This window comes from Esox lucius, chromosome 20 (genome assembly GCF_011004845.1).
Source record: "Esox lucius isolate fEsoLuc1 chromosome 20, fEsoLuc1.pri, whole genome shotgun sequence".
NCBI lineage: Eukaryota > Metazoa > Chordata > Actinopteri > Esociformes > Esocidae > Esox > Esox lucius.
The window spans coordinates 20,144,460-20,158,234 of NC_047588.1; the positions used below are offsets into that span (position 1 = coordinate 20,144,460).

General features: G+C 39.6%; 1 protein-coding gene across 1 annotated transcript; it reads left to right on the plus strand.

Moving 5' to 3' along the window:
- Positions 1–682: 682 nt before the first annotated feature.
- On the plus strand, positions 683–10,613 carry LOC105019231 (protein LYRIC-like). The gene is made up of 13 exons (XM_013139272.4): positions 683–1,365; positions 1,635–1,757; positions 2,343–2,424; positions 3,269–3,469; positions 5,327–5,389; positions 5,592–5,777; positions 5,939–6,022; positions 6,464–6,535; positions 6,743–6,873; positions 7,077–7,175; positions 7,684–7,764; positions 7,883–8,000; positions 10,257–10,613. Exons 1-13 carry the CDS (start codon positions 1,033–1,035, stop codon positions 10,322–10,324), a joined length of 1,641 nt encoding a protein of 546 aa, XP_012994726.2. The 5' UTR covers positions 683–1,032; the 3' UTR covers positions 10,325–10,613.
- The last annotated feature ends 3,162 nt before the right edge of the window (positions 10,614–13,775 follow it).

Here is a 13,775-nt window from a genome sequence, read left to right on the forward strand (position 1 = left end):
GACGAGGCCTTTGAAAACCAAGCCTTGAGTCGACGGATGTTGGTGGAGTTCTATTCAGATACTTTGCTTTGAATCGGGTCATGTCCCGATACGTCACCGGGGGAAAGCTGAGATGGAGGATCCGTTTTGCTTGGAACGAAACAAATCTGAATACACAACATAAACATGCCACATTGGATGCGTTAGCAATCGCTGCTGTGATAATCGAAAGCAAATTGCTAAATTTAACAACTTCAAGGAAAATGAGGAATCGTAGTAATGGCTTCACTCAGATATAATAAACAATAATAATACATCTTAAACAGTTATAATTTACTAACCTAGTTAGATTATTATTTGAAATAGTCTGGCTATAATATACCTTTTCACAATTTAATGTCTGTTTTTTTGGGAAAATGTGTAGTAAAATATGCCATTTCATTGAATTAATCATTTGTAAACAAGCATTACACGTGTTCAGTGCCATCCTGGTTTTGTATTGCGCTGTCTGGCCCATAATCTCGAAGCAGATCAGCCTACCCGACGCTAGCGTTAGAAATTATAACCCGCTTCGGCCGGATGTTTAAGGGGCATTAATAGAACACCCCATTTAACAGCATAGTACCCCAGACAAGTGTAACGCCTCCACCTTTTTCGATGTTGACGTTGCACCAATAATATAGCAGGATACTAACCGCCCCGCCTGCTGCTTTTCTCTTGCACTGCACATACTCCTTGAAATAAACCTTTTTGCTTTGTCAGTGTGTAAGAAGTGGATTAGTCATTTATAGGATCAGAGACATATGAGGGAACTAAGGGATCTGTCTTGGATCGATTTTGATTGACTCAAATGTTGCATTTGCTAAATAGCTCTGGCAACGACAAGTGACAGTTCTTCCGACGGTAATTAGCTAACTAACGTTAGCGGCTAGGTGGAAGAAAAGCTAGTGATGAGTGTGGTTTTATTGTTTGCCCTGTCAACACCGTTATGTTAATTTTAGCCAGCTAACGTTCGCTTTGGTTTGCTCTGTCAGTCAATTGATTTTAACGCAAATGGCAGAGAAATGGTTCGACGCGGCCTCACAGCAGGTCACGTTGTTAGCAGGTCGCTTGAATGAACTTCTTTCTAACGGCCTAGACCGCTTGCACTCTGAACTCGGGGTGGATTTTGGGGTGAAGCCCGAGATACCGCCATGGGTGATCCTCTTAGCAGCGTGCATTGGGCTCTTGCTAATGGTGGCTCTTTGGGCCTCGGCCTGTCGCGGTCTCTTCAAGAAGAGCCCTATAATTGAAGTCGATGAGGCCATTTTAAGCACCGCACAAGCTTCTGTCAAGGCGGTTAGAGCCGAGGAACAGAAAAAAAAGAAAAGGAAACCCACTGAAAAGGTAACGTTTACTACATTCGATGTCTGCTAGTTTTGTTATTTAAATTTTACAGCTTTATGCTGGCTAACTAAGTCTTTACTCAATGTTAACTTACCACTTAACGTTAGTAGCTACAAGGAACAAGCGTTGGCATGATTCAGCTTATTAATGTTACCTAGGATAGATAAATAATTTTGTCACGTGAACAACTAATTTTGCTGTATTTCTATGCATTCCACCGTGTAGTTATCTAACGTCGTTAGCTTATTCTGTACTGAAATGCCACACAGAAATCACAGCCAAATGGACGTGCAGTTGCTGAGCTGCAGGAGGAAGTGAGAGTGACCGAGGAAGACAACCAGCCAGCAGTGCCACATCTTTGTCCTCAAGTCAAGACAGAGAATACCTCTGAGGTCGGACATATTTTACTTATATGATAAGAGACTATAATCTGTTTTACGCAATAAATATTATCCTTTCAACCAGTATCTGAATCAAAAAACGAAACGGTTAATTTTTCTTCATGGAGTTGTAGTCGAGTCTTGCTAGTGATGATGTGGCATATAGAGCCTAGCCTCACTTAGGACGCCTACTGTCATCCTGTGATGTGCAGGGGCCAGCTGGCAGTTTCAGGTTGCAAGATTTGAACTTGCAGATGCAGCAAAGCTTGAAGGATGGGATTGCTTCCTGACTTAGCTAGTGTCAGTTGAGGCTCCTCAATGAATTAATACACGGATCAAACCAGCCGCCTTTCAATCTGCATTCAGCTGAAAAAATACACAGTAGTATACTTTTGTTAAAAGAGTTTGGGTGTACTGAATAGTGTACATGTCAAGGCTAAAGGTAGACTGGTCAAATGATCAGGTTACCTGTAAACCTCAGTGTGTTGACTTGATTGATTTGCACAATGATTCTATTGGTACAGGAGGGAACAATGTGAATGTATGCCAAAATTATATCAACACCCAACAACCATACATTTTTACTCTTGTCTTTAGATAAAGAAGACAAAGAAGAAAGAGAAACAGCCTCTAAAAAAGGCTAAGAAGGCTACTTCTGGTGTCAAGGAACCAGAGGAAGGTTGGTTATTTTTGATGAAATACACCAACATTGATTTAAGACATTTACTGATTCAAAAGGCTACTAAGTGTCCTACTGTAATAGGCCTGTCAACTTTTCTCTTGAAATTCCAGTCTGAAATGAATATTTTTTTCAACATTAAATGAGTAACTGTCAGAGTAGGGCTGCCTTAACTCTGTCCATCGGATACAGCCTTTCACGCCATCCGTAGATCTCATGAATATGCCCCTGGAGCCAAACTGGCACACACAACTCTCCCCACATATATACACACACACACACAACCCTCAACTGGACAATTCTTGCAGCTTGTGTATTTTTTATTAATTTGTTAACACTCTGTCAACTATTTCTATGCTCAGTCCACTATTCTTATTTGATTTTATTTCTTATGTACAAAATTGCTGCACTAATGGCCCAAAACAAATTCCTAGTTTGTTGTGAAACATACTTGGCAAAAATACTCATTCTGAATCTGACATGAGGAGGTGCAAAATGTAGCTTCAATTTGTTGATTTATTATAACGTTTTAATGACTCATATTTGACATAGTGTAGGATAATTAACATGAATGTCTAAATTGGATTCTGGCTACATGCTAAGTTTGTTAAAATCAAATTCTCACAAGCTGATTTAAGGCACCCCTGTGTGTACCATTCATTATCAGTGTAATTAACTGTTAAATCTACACAGTCTGGATATTAGTAGTTTGAAAATGGTATTTGATTTGAAAGGAATAATACATGTTCTGTGTTTTATCATATTTGAAAGACTTACTTTGACCAAAGCCTTGACATTCTGGGGGTGTTGGCCTCCTGATAACCTTTCCACATGTTTGCATCAGTTTTAGGCAGCTGGGAAACCAAGGTCAGTAACAAGGAGAAGCGTGAGCAGCGACGCAAAGACAAGACTACTGGTGATTGGTCTGGGAGCCCTGAAGGAATAGATCTTCTGCCTTGCACTCTTCCCTCAGAGCAACCCAAGGCCAGCCCTAAAGCTGCAGCCCCTGTCTCTGGCTCTGAGAAGAAAGAGAAAAAAAAGAAAGGTAAAGCTAGCTTTACCTATCTCCTCATTGCAAAGCATTTAATAAAATCCTGCAGTTAAGTATGGAGATAGACACACAAAATACACTTAATGGTAAAAAAATAAGAGAAGCACCGGCTGCTCCACACAGCCAGGCTGTCCGGAATGGCAGAGACAGTGCAAGTACTTAGCTAGCTTTCTGGTTCTGGTAATAGGCCGGACTGCCTTGGTCAGAAATGTAATTTGTTTTTTCTGAAAGTCTGTTTCATGCAACAGTCAATTGGACAGCCCTCTTCCTAAATCAGCACCTCATGGTTTTCTCCCTAAGACAACAATATCTGCCCTGTTTGGCTTAGAAGAAAATTTGTTGTCTACAAGCTCCTCTGACTGAATGTTTGTGAATGTGTGCTGTTGGTGACATTATTTGTCCTGAATAGCTACCAGGGCAACAAGGCATTAATGTCTATAAATATATATCCTTGTACGAACTACAACACAAATGCACCCCTCTTTTTGTAAACACGCTAATTTGGCATCCATGGAGACTGCTCCTGCAAGTTGTGTTATTGAGTTTAGATGGTCCCCTGTTGATCATGCCTGCTATCACGACAGACTTCTGAGGATTCCAAGAGTCCTGAGAGACATAGCTTATTTTCCTTCCCTTCTGCTTTATTAGCCTGGAATTCAAACTGACATGCTCCGTTTCATCACAGAAGTTACTGTAATCTTAACCGCATGGCGGGTTTGGATTCTAGGCTACTTATCGTGTTCCCAAGGATGTGGGTTGACCTGCTTGCCTTTCGCAAAAATAAAAAGGGCAAGATTATTACATATGGGAATCTAGTGAACACCTTGCATTTAACAGCAGGACTTCATAATGACTAAATGTTTAGTTAATTCTCTGATTCTTTTAGGTACTGATGATGATGATTATTAACACCATTTCAAACGTTCAACTACACATGCAGGCTCATTGAGCAGTGTGCAACTTGTTGAGTTTGTTTTTGGTGTGAAGGTCACTGTGATATGTTGTAGATGTGTTAATGACAGCGGATGGCACTCTGGTATAGTACATCACATTTATCATGGGCTTTCTGTGATGCTTCTGATTTGCATCAGATGGCCTGTTTACATTACACGTTATTGAGACATTTCAGTTTAATTGTAATTTTAAAAAAATCTGTAGATACTTTCTCTTCACATTTGCTTTAGGTATTAATCTGGCTGCCAGAGCGTGGCGATACGTGCATCACATGCATGGGACCGAACCGCACCATAATGTGATCAGAATCATTGTCTGCACTCCGCAAACACGCTTGCCATGAAAAAAAAACGGGCTAGATCTCAAGTAATGTAACGCAGCATTTTGGCACCAAACGATCTGTCTTGTGAACTATTTTCTCTTCAGTAATGTTTCTTAAGACCTCCAAAATGTATTTTAAATGTACTGTAGGCTACAAGCTTATGGAAATGCTGTTATGTTCTTTCGAAAAAGTAGTTATTTTTCCAAAAGCATATATGTAGTGTATTCATTAGACTGCTAGAATTTTGAAAACCAGAAGATGGCATTGGCTGAAAGGGGATCTATCACAGCCAGTCTTTTCTGCTGGTAAACACCCACCCCAGTTATATTTGAACTGTTAAACATTAGCCATGTATACAGTACACCCCCTTGATGGTTAGAATGTTTTGACAGTGTCTATTATTTTCCCTTTTGTTTTTAGGTAGTAGTGAAATTGAGCAACTTTTTCTGATGGTGCCCTCTCATCAGCCCTTATCCTTTATGTATTATTTTAGCAGGATTGACCTAGCTCTGAACTACTGAGATGGTATTAGGGAGGCTGGGAGTGAATCTTTAACATGGCTTTTATTTCCCTAGGGGATTCCTTCAAAACCAAAGCTGAGAAGGCAGATGCTGCTGTTGCCATTGGAACAGCTTATGGTAAAAAAGTATATATAAATGGCATGAAATTAACCTCACATTTTAGAGTTTAGGGGGTTTATTAAGGAGTGAAATCATGTCCTATTGTAAGATCTCAATGTCCTCTGTTGTACAATGCTTTGGAGTTGTTTTCTCAGACAAACCAACGTGCCAAGCTAATGTTGGTTGTTCTGGTGGTTTGTTAAATGTGCTTGTGTCTCAGCGGCCAGCAGCGATGTGACCCCTGCAGAGGGTTTGGTAGTGGCTGGAGATTGGACACACCTGGCCCCAGAGGCCCCTGTCCTAACAACTGTTCCTAATGAGGAGCGTTGGACCAGCCCTGAGACAACCATCCCTTCTGGCCCAGACAGCAACCCTGACACCACTGTCTGGGGGCAGGAGACTGAAGGTAACTTCTGTAGTAATATGTCCCTCCAATGAATGACCGATGTGACATCTTATAGTCACTTTTTTTATTTTTTTTATTCAGTGAATACCACATATACTTTTGCCCAGTTTAATCAATGTAGTTTTTTCACTGACAGTACTTTTATGTCCATATTTCATAAGGAGGATGGACTGTCATTGATGCAGGGATAACCGGGTTGAAGACCACAGACGTCCATCTTGGCTCGTTCAGTGGACTAGGAGTTGGTACTGTATTTAATTGACAGACTTTTCCTTGTGCCCGTTTCATCTGTTATTGGTTAATTTGTGATTTACTTTGTTTTGGCCTCTAGGTGGCGTGGTTTAGAAATATAAAATCTGTACCCCTATTGTCTTGATTTCAGATGTGACTCTAGCCTTTTATGCCATCATTATAAAACGTGCCGACTAAGGATACAGCGCTTTCTGAACCTGTTGTGCGTCTTTTGTTATATATAGAAAGACAACTTCTGTACGATTGAATGTGCATTTGTTGAAATTAAAAGCGTGATCAGAAGCTACGTTTACATTTTGTTTTGGAACATAAATTACTCGGATGTTAGTATCAACCGAGGATTTTCTTGCTGATGCCTCACTATTGAAGGCTGTGTCTGTATGATAATGTTGGTTCCTGTTGTCCATGAGGTCTTTTGTCATGGTGTGTTTCAGCTGTGGGACCCCAGCCTGAAATTCAGTGGCTTAGCCATCCGCACCAACCAGGAGACGAGTGGTCCGGACTGAGTGGGTGAAACACACACCTTTACCAATGAAAGCCTTACAGCAAGGATTATATTGATAATATTTTTTATTTTTGTATTACACTCGCATGCAGAGATACTCTAAATACGTTATATCTGAAACAATCGTCGTCGTCCCCGGAGATGGATGTTGTGATCCGTCTCAACTTGCCTATACTATGGATGGTAGTATATGTGGATCTGTTTTCAGATGGCGGGTCTTCTGCTGAGGTGGACGGTGGCTCTGACTGGAGTGCCCCTGCCGAAGTGTGGGGAAACTATGAGGAGCCTCCAGCTGTAGAGACTCCTGCCCTTACCGTGGAGGAGCCTCAGTCTGTCATGGTAAACCAAGTTTGGGATGCTTGTATGTGCATTTGGAAAGAGGCCCGGCTGTATTAGTGGTGTTTTCAAAGTTGTCACAACTTAGTCTGCCAAACAAACTGGCACGTCTCAATCTCTGCGTTGTACTGTACAATAGCATTTTGACTTAAAGCTCAACTTGAAAAGGTTGTCAGGTTAAGTAGCTTTTAGTTTTTGTTTTACAGATATCAGAAAAAGAAGAGGCTTCTACTGATGTAACCGGAAAATCGAAAAAGAAGAAAAGGAAGAAGAAGAAAGCTGAAGACGCTGCAGATACTGGCCAGGTAAAACCTTAGATGAAAGCAGTTGAGGGGGGAGAACTAGTTTCTGGATTGTTGCTTACAAACGTTAATACCGTAATTACAGTTGTTTCAGTAGAAAAGAGCAACTTTGTAAAATGTGACCTATTACTTGCTGATGTGTTTAACCCACAAGCTAATTTGTGGCCAATGGATGAAATAATATTGTGTGTATAATCATGTAACATGAAGTCTATAAGGATCACTCTTCATTTTCATAGCTTTTTAGATTTAATTCAGCTTTACTTGCTGATTTTAGCTTTTTGTGACCTTTGGAGTTGCCATCCACTCCAGGGAAAGTGAGCAGACATCCTCCATAATAACTGAAATGCTGAATTCCTTATTGTAATAGAGACTCATGTCTGCACCTCTGGTGTACTCCTATTGTGAATTTATTATAATGCACAAGAAACAAATCCAAATGGGCTCTTTGACAGGTTGAGTGTATGTATAATTTTTCCTGTGGTTTTCTTAATTGTTTTCTGATTGGCAGGAGTCAGAAGAGCCAATCAGAGAGCTTGTTACTCAGGTCAAGGTGAAGAAGCAGTCAATCCAAGAGCCTGCTGCTGTGGAGGTTGGTGACACTGCTCTATAAATGTGCTTTTCATTGGCTGTGTCTCAAAGGGCACCTGTAGTGTACTACTTTTGACCGGGGCCTGTACAATTAGTCTGAAATTATTGTTTTCCTCCAGGCAAGAGTGGAGAAACCAGTGGTGGTCCTAAAGAACACGATCCCTATTACACAAGTGCCACCCCAACCTGCTGATAAAGAGACTACCAAGCAGAATAGTCTACCTGTTCCAACACAGAGTAAGTCTGTCAGTCTTGTCTACTGGTTTGGCTTCTAACCCTGCGCTATGTTTCTGCTAGCGCAGTGGGTGTCCAATCCCTGCAGACACTACTTCACTTCAGAGTGGACATATAGGAAAGTATGAAGCCTTGCCATACCAAGCTCAATAGAAACATGTAAATATGATAGCTGTTGAAGAAATCAAGAGAATGCCTTTAGAACAGGATCCTTTATTGTCAAGCAATTCCCAGGAGTTCATGCACAGTCAGACCATGAAAAACTGGGTCAGTGTCCTCAGAGTTGTGCAATGAAAGATAACCTTTATTATCCGAGCACTCCACAGTCATCTTTTGTGACTTTGAACATAATTAAGATGCCTAACCAATTTGTACACCGGAATTTTTTGTTTGGCAGAGATTTATAGCAACGCATCTCAGCAAGGTTATACTAGTCTTAGAGCAGCAGTGGCAGTCAAAAATTGTCTTTCATATATATATATATATATATATATATATATATATGCATATGCATATGCATATGCATATGCAATTAGTTTCTACTGTGTTTAAGTGAAAATAAGTCTGAATAATTGGTTAGGTCAGGAAAAACAATGTATGAACAGGTGATCCACGGCAGGATGCTTTGGGAGTTGGTGGTTCATGGGTCTTACTCAAATCAAAGTCCTAGAACAGTATCCGTAATATTCTCTAATGAGATATAACGCAGAAATTGGGCCATAAACAACAAAGACGAAAGTACATTATTCATACAGAAATTAAAGCAAAAGGGTACCTGGATGTAGGAGTTCTATATTATTATTTATTATTATAATAACAACAATTATACATAATAATAATGTATAATTAGTGTTGTTATTATAATAATCAGGTTGCTTCAAAGCGGAAGAAGATGGATGGATGGAGGTTGCTTCAAATCTTGTTTGCTGATTGGCTGATACTCATATGTTATGAGGCTGTATACTGTGGGTAACAAGTCACATCTAATTGTGTTGGTAAGCAGTTCATAATCTCAAAGTATTTCAGGGGATTGTGGTATGCCCTGTCTGGCAGTCACCTGGTGCCCAAGTACAGGCTTTGACAGTGAGTTTTCTTACAAGAAATGTCCCTATTGGATTGGCGAAGAATTTTTTTTTCAGCCCTAAAATAATGTCAGACATTCAACAAGAAGATTAAGACCTATGTAGAGCAGAATTCTGCAGATGAAATGCATACACAGATGGCCACCTCAGAACCCCAACCTCAGCATAATTGAATCTGTGTGGACTGAGTTATGGCGAATCCTGCAAGAAGCTTGAAATAATTTATCATAGGGCAAATTGAGGAAACAGTCTACCAAAATAAAATAATTCAGTTTTGTACTAAACTGCGCTGCAGACTACATTATGTAATAACTTTTTATTTATTTAACAAAAGCAGATTATCTGCAAAAATGTGAACTCCTTCAGTCAATAACTTGTGGCACCTCCATTTGCAGAGCAACTTCGAGTAAATGACTCCAATAGTTGCTAATAAGTCTCTGATGTCTTTTTCTGAGGTATTTTTGCCCACTCCTTTCAGAACTCAGCCAATTAAATGAGGTTTGAGAGTTGTCTGGCATGTACTGCCCACTTCAGGTCACAGCTTCTTAATTGGATTAAGGTCAGGACTTGGACAACCCAAAACACATTCTTGCTTCTGAGCCATTCTTCCATAGAATTCTTCCCTTGAATTCTTTGGGTCGTTGTCTTGTTGGACCCGTTTTCAGCCTGGCTTTAGCTATACCTGAGAATTCATGCTTACCCTAATGACGTGCAGTCGACCAGGTCCAGATAAGGAAAAGCTGCCCCATATCTAGACATTCCCACCACCATGCTTGACTGTTGAGTTAAGGTTCTTTTGGTGGTAGGCTATGTAAGATGATCAGCAGGTGATCAGCTTGTTTTTTTTTAGATGGTCTTATAGCCCATAGATAGTCTTATTCCCCAGACTGTGTTATTGTTACACTCTTCCTGATGTCCTTAGATCTCCTTTTCTCTCAGCATGGTGTATTTTGCATTCACCTGTGCTGGTAACACCAAACTGACCAAGTTTCTTGTCTCTATTTCTCAGTCTCACCCAAACCCCTTCCTGCACATCCCTCCTTTCATTGGTTCATTTGGTCAATTGTTGGATTCCCATCCCACATTAATGACTTCTGCTTTGCTATTTACAAACTGATAAAAAAAAAAGGTTCCCTATGTTTTGTTTTAAGGCTTACCACTGTGTGCTTTTCCTCAGAGACATCTGAAGAGAGCCAGCCTTCAAAACCAGTGACCAAGAAGAAGCGAGCAAGAAGAGAAACCTGAATTGGTGTCATCGACATGATGAAGTTATATGCAAAGGACTGGGGGAAGATGTTCATCCTGTTTATGCAACAGTTTGTGTACAGAATTATCATGAATTGACTGTACATGTTCATTTCAACTGAAATGTCAAACTTCTGACCGACCAACTTCATGTCCAAAAAGCAAGCCTGGTGAAAAGGATGCGATTCTTATCAATATCTTATTGTGGGCACACACATTTTTCCCCCTACACTTCTTTTGAATGATGGATAAGAAATCTAGAAAATAAATAATAATGATTTAATAGTGATGATTGTGATGGTGTTGCTTTAAGAATAATATTTTGGAGGAAGAGCCAGACTAGCAGCCTGTTGACATTACACGCCTTTATTGTAGTTGTTTTTGCTTTTTACATTAACAATATTGGTGCATATAGTAACTCCTGATCAAATGGTTTAGGCCATAGGTCTTCAACCCTCTCCTGGGGACCTCCCAGCCATCTGTTTAGTTTTAGCCCTGAACTAGTTCACCTGATTCAACAGGTAAGGGCTTGTTAATTAGTTAAGTTGATTCAGGTGTGCTAGCTCTGGGGTGCATCAAATAGATCACAAGTGTCAAACCGGTTCCACGGAGGGCTGTGTGTCTGCAGGTTTTTGCTCTCTCCTTGTACTTGATTGGTTAATTAAGTCACTGATTGGTTAGTTTCTACACTCACCTGGTTGTGTAGGTATGAACTGGGAACCAATTTATAGGAAAAACCAAAAACCTGCAGACACTCGGCCCTCAGTGGAACACCCCTGAAATAGATGGAATGGCTGGGGGGTCCCCAGGAGAGGGTTGACCTATGGTTTAGGCGAACACATGTTCAATAGGGTGCATGGTAGTAAAACATTTAACTTTCTAAAGGTTGGAGCAAAATAAGTGATTCCCATTTGGCAAGGCCCAGGTAGTTTCTCCCAACTGTTTAAATCCATTTTGTATGGTTTACGGTACATGACCCAGGGGACCCTTGTTTAAAATGTGGATGCAGATGGTGGTATTGGTATCTACTGTTCCTGTTGTATATCAAAAGTGACATACTTTCAGTTTCTTGTGCCCAGACCATGTTAAGGCTTCTATCATTGACGGCTGCTATTGGTTCAACCAGTGTGGAGCAGAGGATCTGTATGATGCATTCTCTCAGGATCTTAATGTCTGTGTCCAAGAAAGGTATCTGCCACAGCCAGTTTCACAGTGGTGTCATCATTTTAAACAAATTAAGGGTGTGTTGTTGAGCAAGCAGGTTTCTTCTTCTTCCAAAAGGGATTATAGAACCCATTCGAATGTGTTGCTGTTTACCTCCAGAAACTAAACTGCTTTTGGTACAAAATCAGAAAAGATATCTGCTTATGTATGTCGCTTTTCAGAAGAGCATCTGCTGAATGGTTTAAATGTAAATTCGTTTTGTATAAAGGTACACCAGACCACATGACTTTTGTCAATATGTTTACTTCAATCGGATGGAAAAGTCCACATAAAAGATTAATTTATTTTGAGCTTCTACACGTCATTTCTAACCAACACCTTGCTGTAAGCTGTCTTAATATCTTGAAACTTTCCAAGTGGCAGTCTGATACAATGTGTCATGATCTCATTTGACCTGAATCTTCCTTAGCCAGTGGAGGCTTAATATATAATCCTTAGTTTCTGACATATGGATGAGGTGAAATCTACTTCAAATAATGGTTTCAGAATATGCTGTCAGTTACAGTATTAACTTGTTGATTGTTTTTGAATCCACATCAAAACCTGAGACTTGTTGCACAAGCATATTTAACAAGAACGCAGCTATAGGAACTCATCAATTGATTGGTCAGTATAGGTGCGTTCTCCAGCCATAATCTGAAATAAGATTTTGCCTCGTTCATATAGATGTCAGAAACTATTAGGGTTTGTTGCTACTGCTAATATCACAATATTTATATCTGACTGCTGCCAAGATGTTATGCACAAGAACAAATGGATATTTAAATGGAACATGTACCCTACATGTCCCTAACAATCAGTGTTCTAGTTTGCAGGGGACATAAGGGAGCTTATGATGTGACCTTAGATTTGTGTTAAAGAGCAGCTACTACAAGAAATGGTTTCAATACTAAATGTCATTTCTTGTCCTCATTTGGACAGTTTGTAGGGAAGTATGTACATTTTGGTCTTACTTGTAAATCAAGCATTTTCTCCCCCCTCATATTTCAACACTGCCATTCATAATTCTGAATGACTTACATCTTAAAGATGCAGTATTGGACTTATGCAAATAACATTCACAGATGTTTAAACTTACCATTTTGAACTGGATGTGTAATATGTTGTTTCATAAAATTCCAGGTTTTGGTGACCTGGGACAAATAGGCGTATGACAGTACACAATTTTCGGGGCTGTTTTTGGCGTGATAGCGCCATTTTTAGGACCAATGACGTTTTTGGAAAATGGGCAGAAACTGCTGTCTTGGCTTCAGTACTGTGCTGATCTGCAGTAATTTCCATAAATGATCATCGAAACTAAAATGTAGGCTGGGTAAGTCACAAACTTATTTTGACGACGTCATAACTGGGTAATGGTGGAGGAAGGTTGTAAAATCTTAGATAATAGAATACTGCTTTATATTTATGTGTGAAACAATATTGGACATTGTTGCTGTGTTCAAGATGACTTTGAACCTGGTGAATGAAAGAACGAGCCCAGACTGTTTTTAACAGTCATCCAAATCGGAAAACAAGGCAACATCCTTTAACTCCTCGAACCCTTGAATTTTTTACAGAATATCTGACGTCACCATTTGAGTTCCTTTCTTTCTAGTTCCGTACGCGGCTTGAGGCAGTCCGTTCTGTAAATGTGGTTGGTTTATTAAGTTCTCCGAAGCCTTTTGTAACTACATCCTAATAAAAACGCTATAAGCCATATCTAAAACTACATTTTCTATATTTAATTTCTAGTTTTTATTAATTATATGTTAGGCAAACTATTAAAAAATAAAATAATAAGCAGCTGTAGATAATATTAGTTTTTCAGTGGTGTTCCATCCTGCGGTAGAGAGGATGTTAAAGATCAGATAATATAGGCAACAGTGCATTGTAAAAAGGTTTTTGAAGGATTTTTTTTAGGGATTCTTTAAACTGAAACTGGAGAAACCACAAGTTCTTTAAATAACCCCCTAAGAACCCCTTTTTAATGGTTTCTTTATGGTTGACGGTTTAAGGGGTTCCTAATGAGATGGTTCTTTAAGGAACCATTAGAATTATTAATTTGAAATATTCGTTTACATTTTCCCCTTCAATAACTATTTGGGTACCCACACAGTTCAAATGAAGAATCTAAAAGGATCGCTCTTTTCGGTTTTATACTATACTGCAGTAATGAATTATCTAGGAATGTGCTCTCTTCCGTCATTTCTATTTGAACAATGTTTATTATGTACCCTGAATCTTCTCT

Coding starts and splice junctions, on each gene's coding strand:
- LOC105019231 (XM_013139272.4), top strand. CDS start 1,033: ATGGCAGAGAAATGGTTCGACGCGGCCTCACAGCAGGTCACGTTGTTA. Junction 6,536..6,742: donor AGACGAGTGGTCCGGACTGA/GTGGGTGAAACA, acceptor ATCTGTTTTCAG/ATGGCGGGTCTTCTGCTGAG. Junction 7,176..7,683: donor ACGCTGCAGATACTGGCCAG/GTAAAACCTTAG, acceptor TCTGATTGGCAG/GAGTCAGAAGAGCCAATCAG.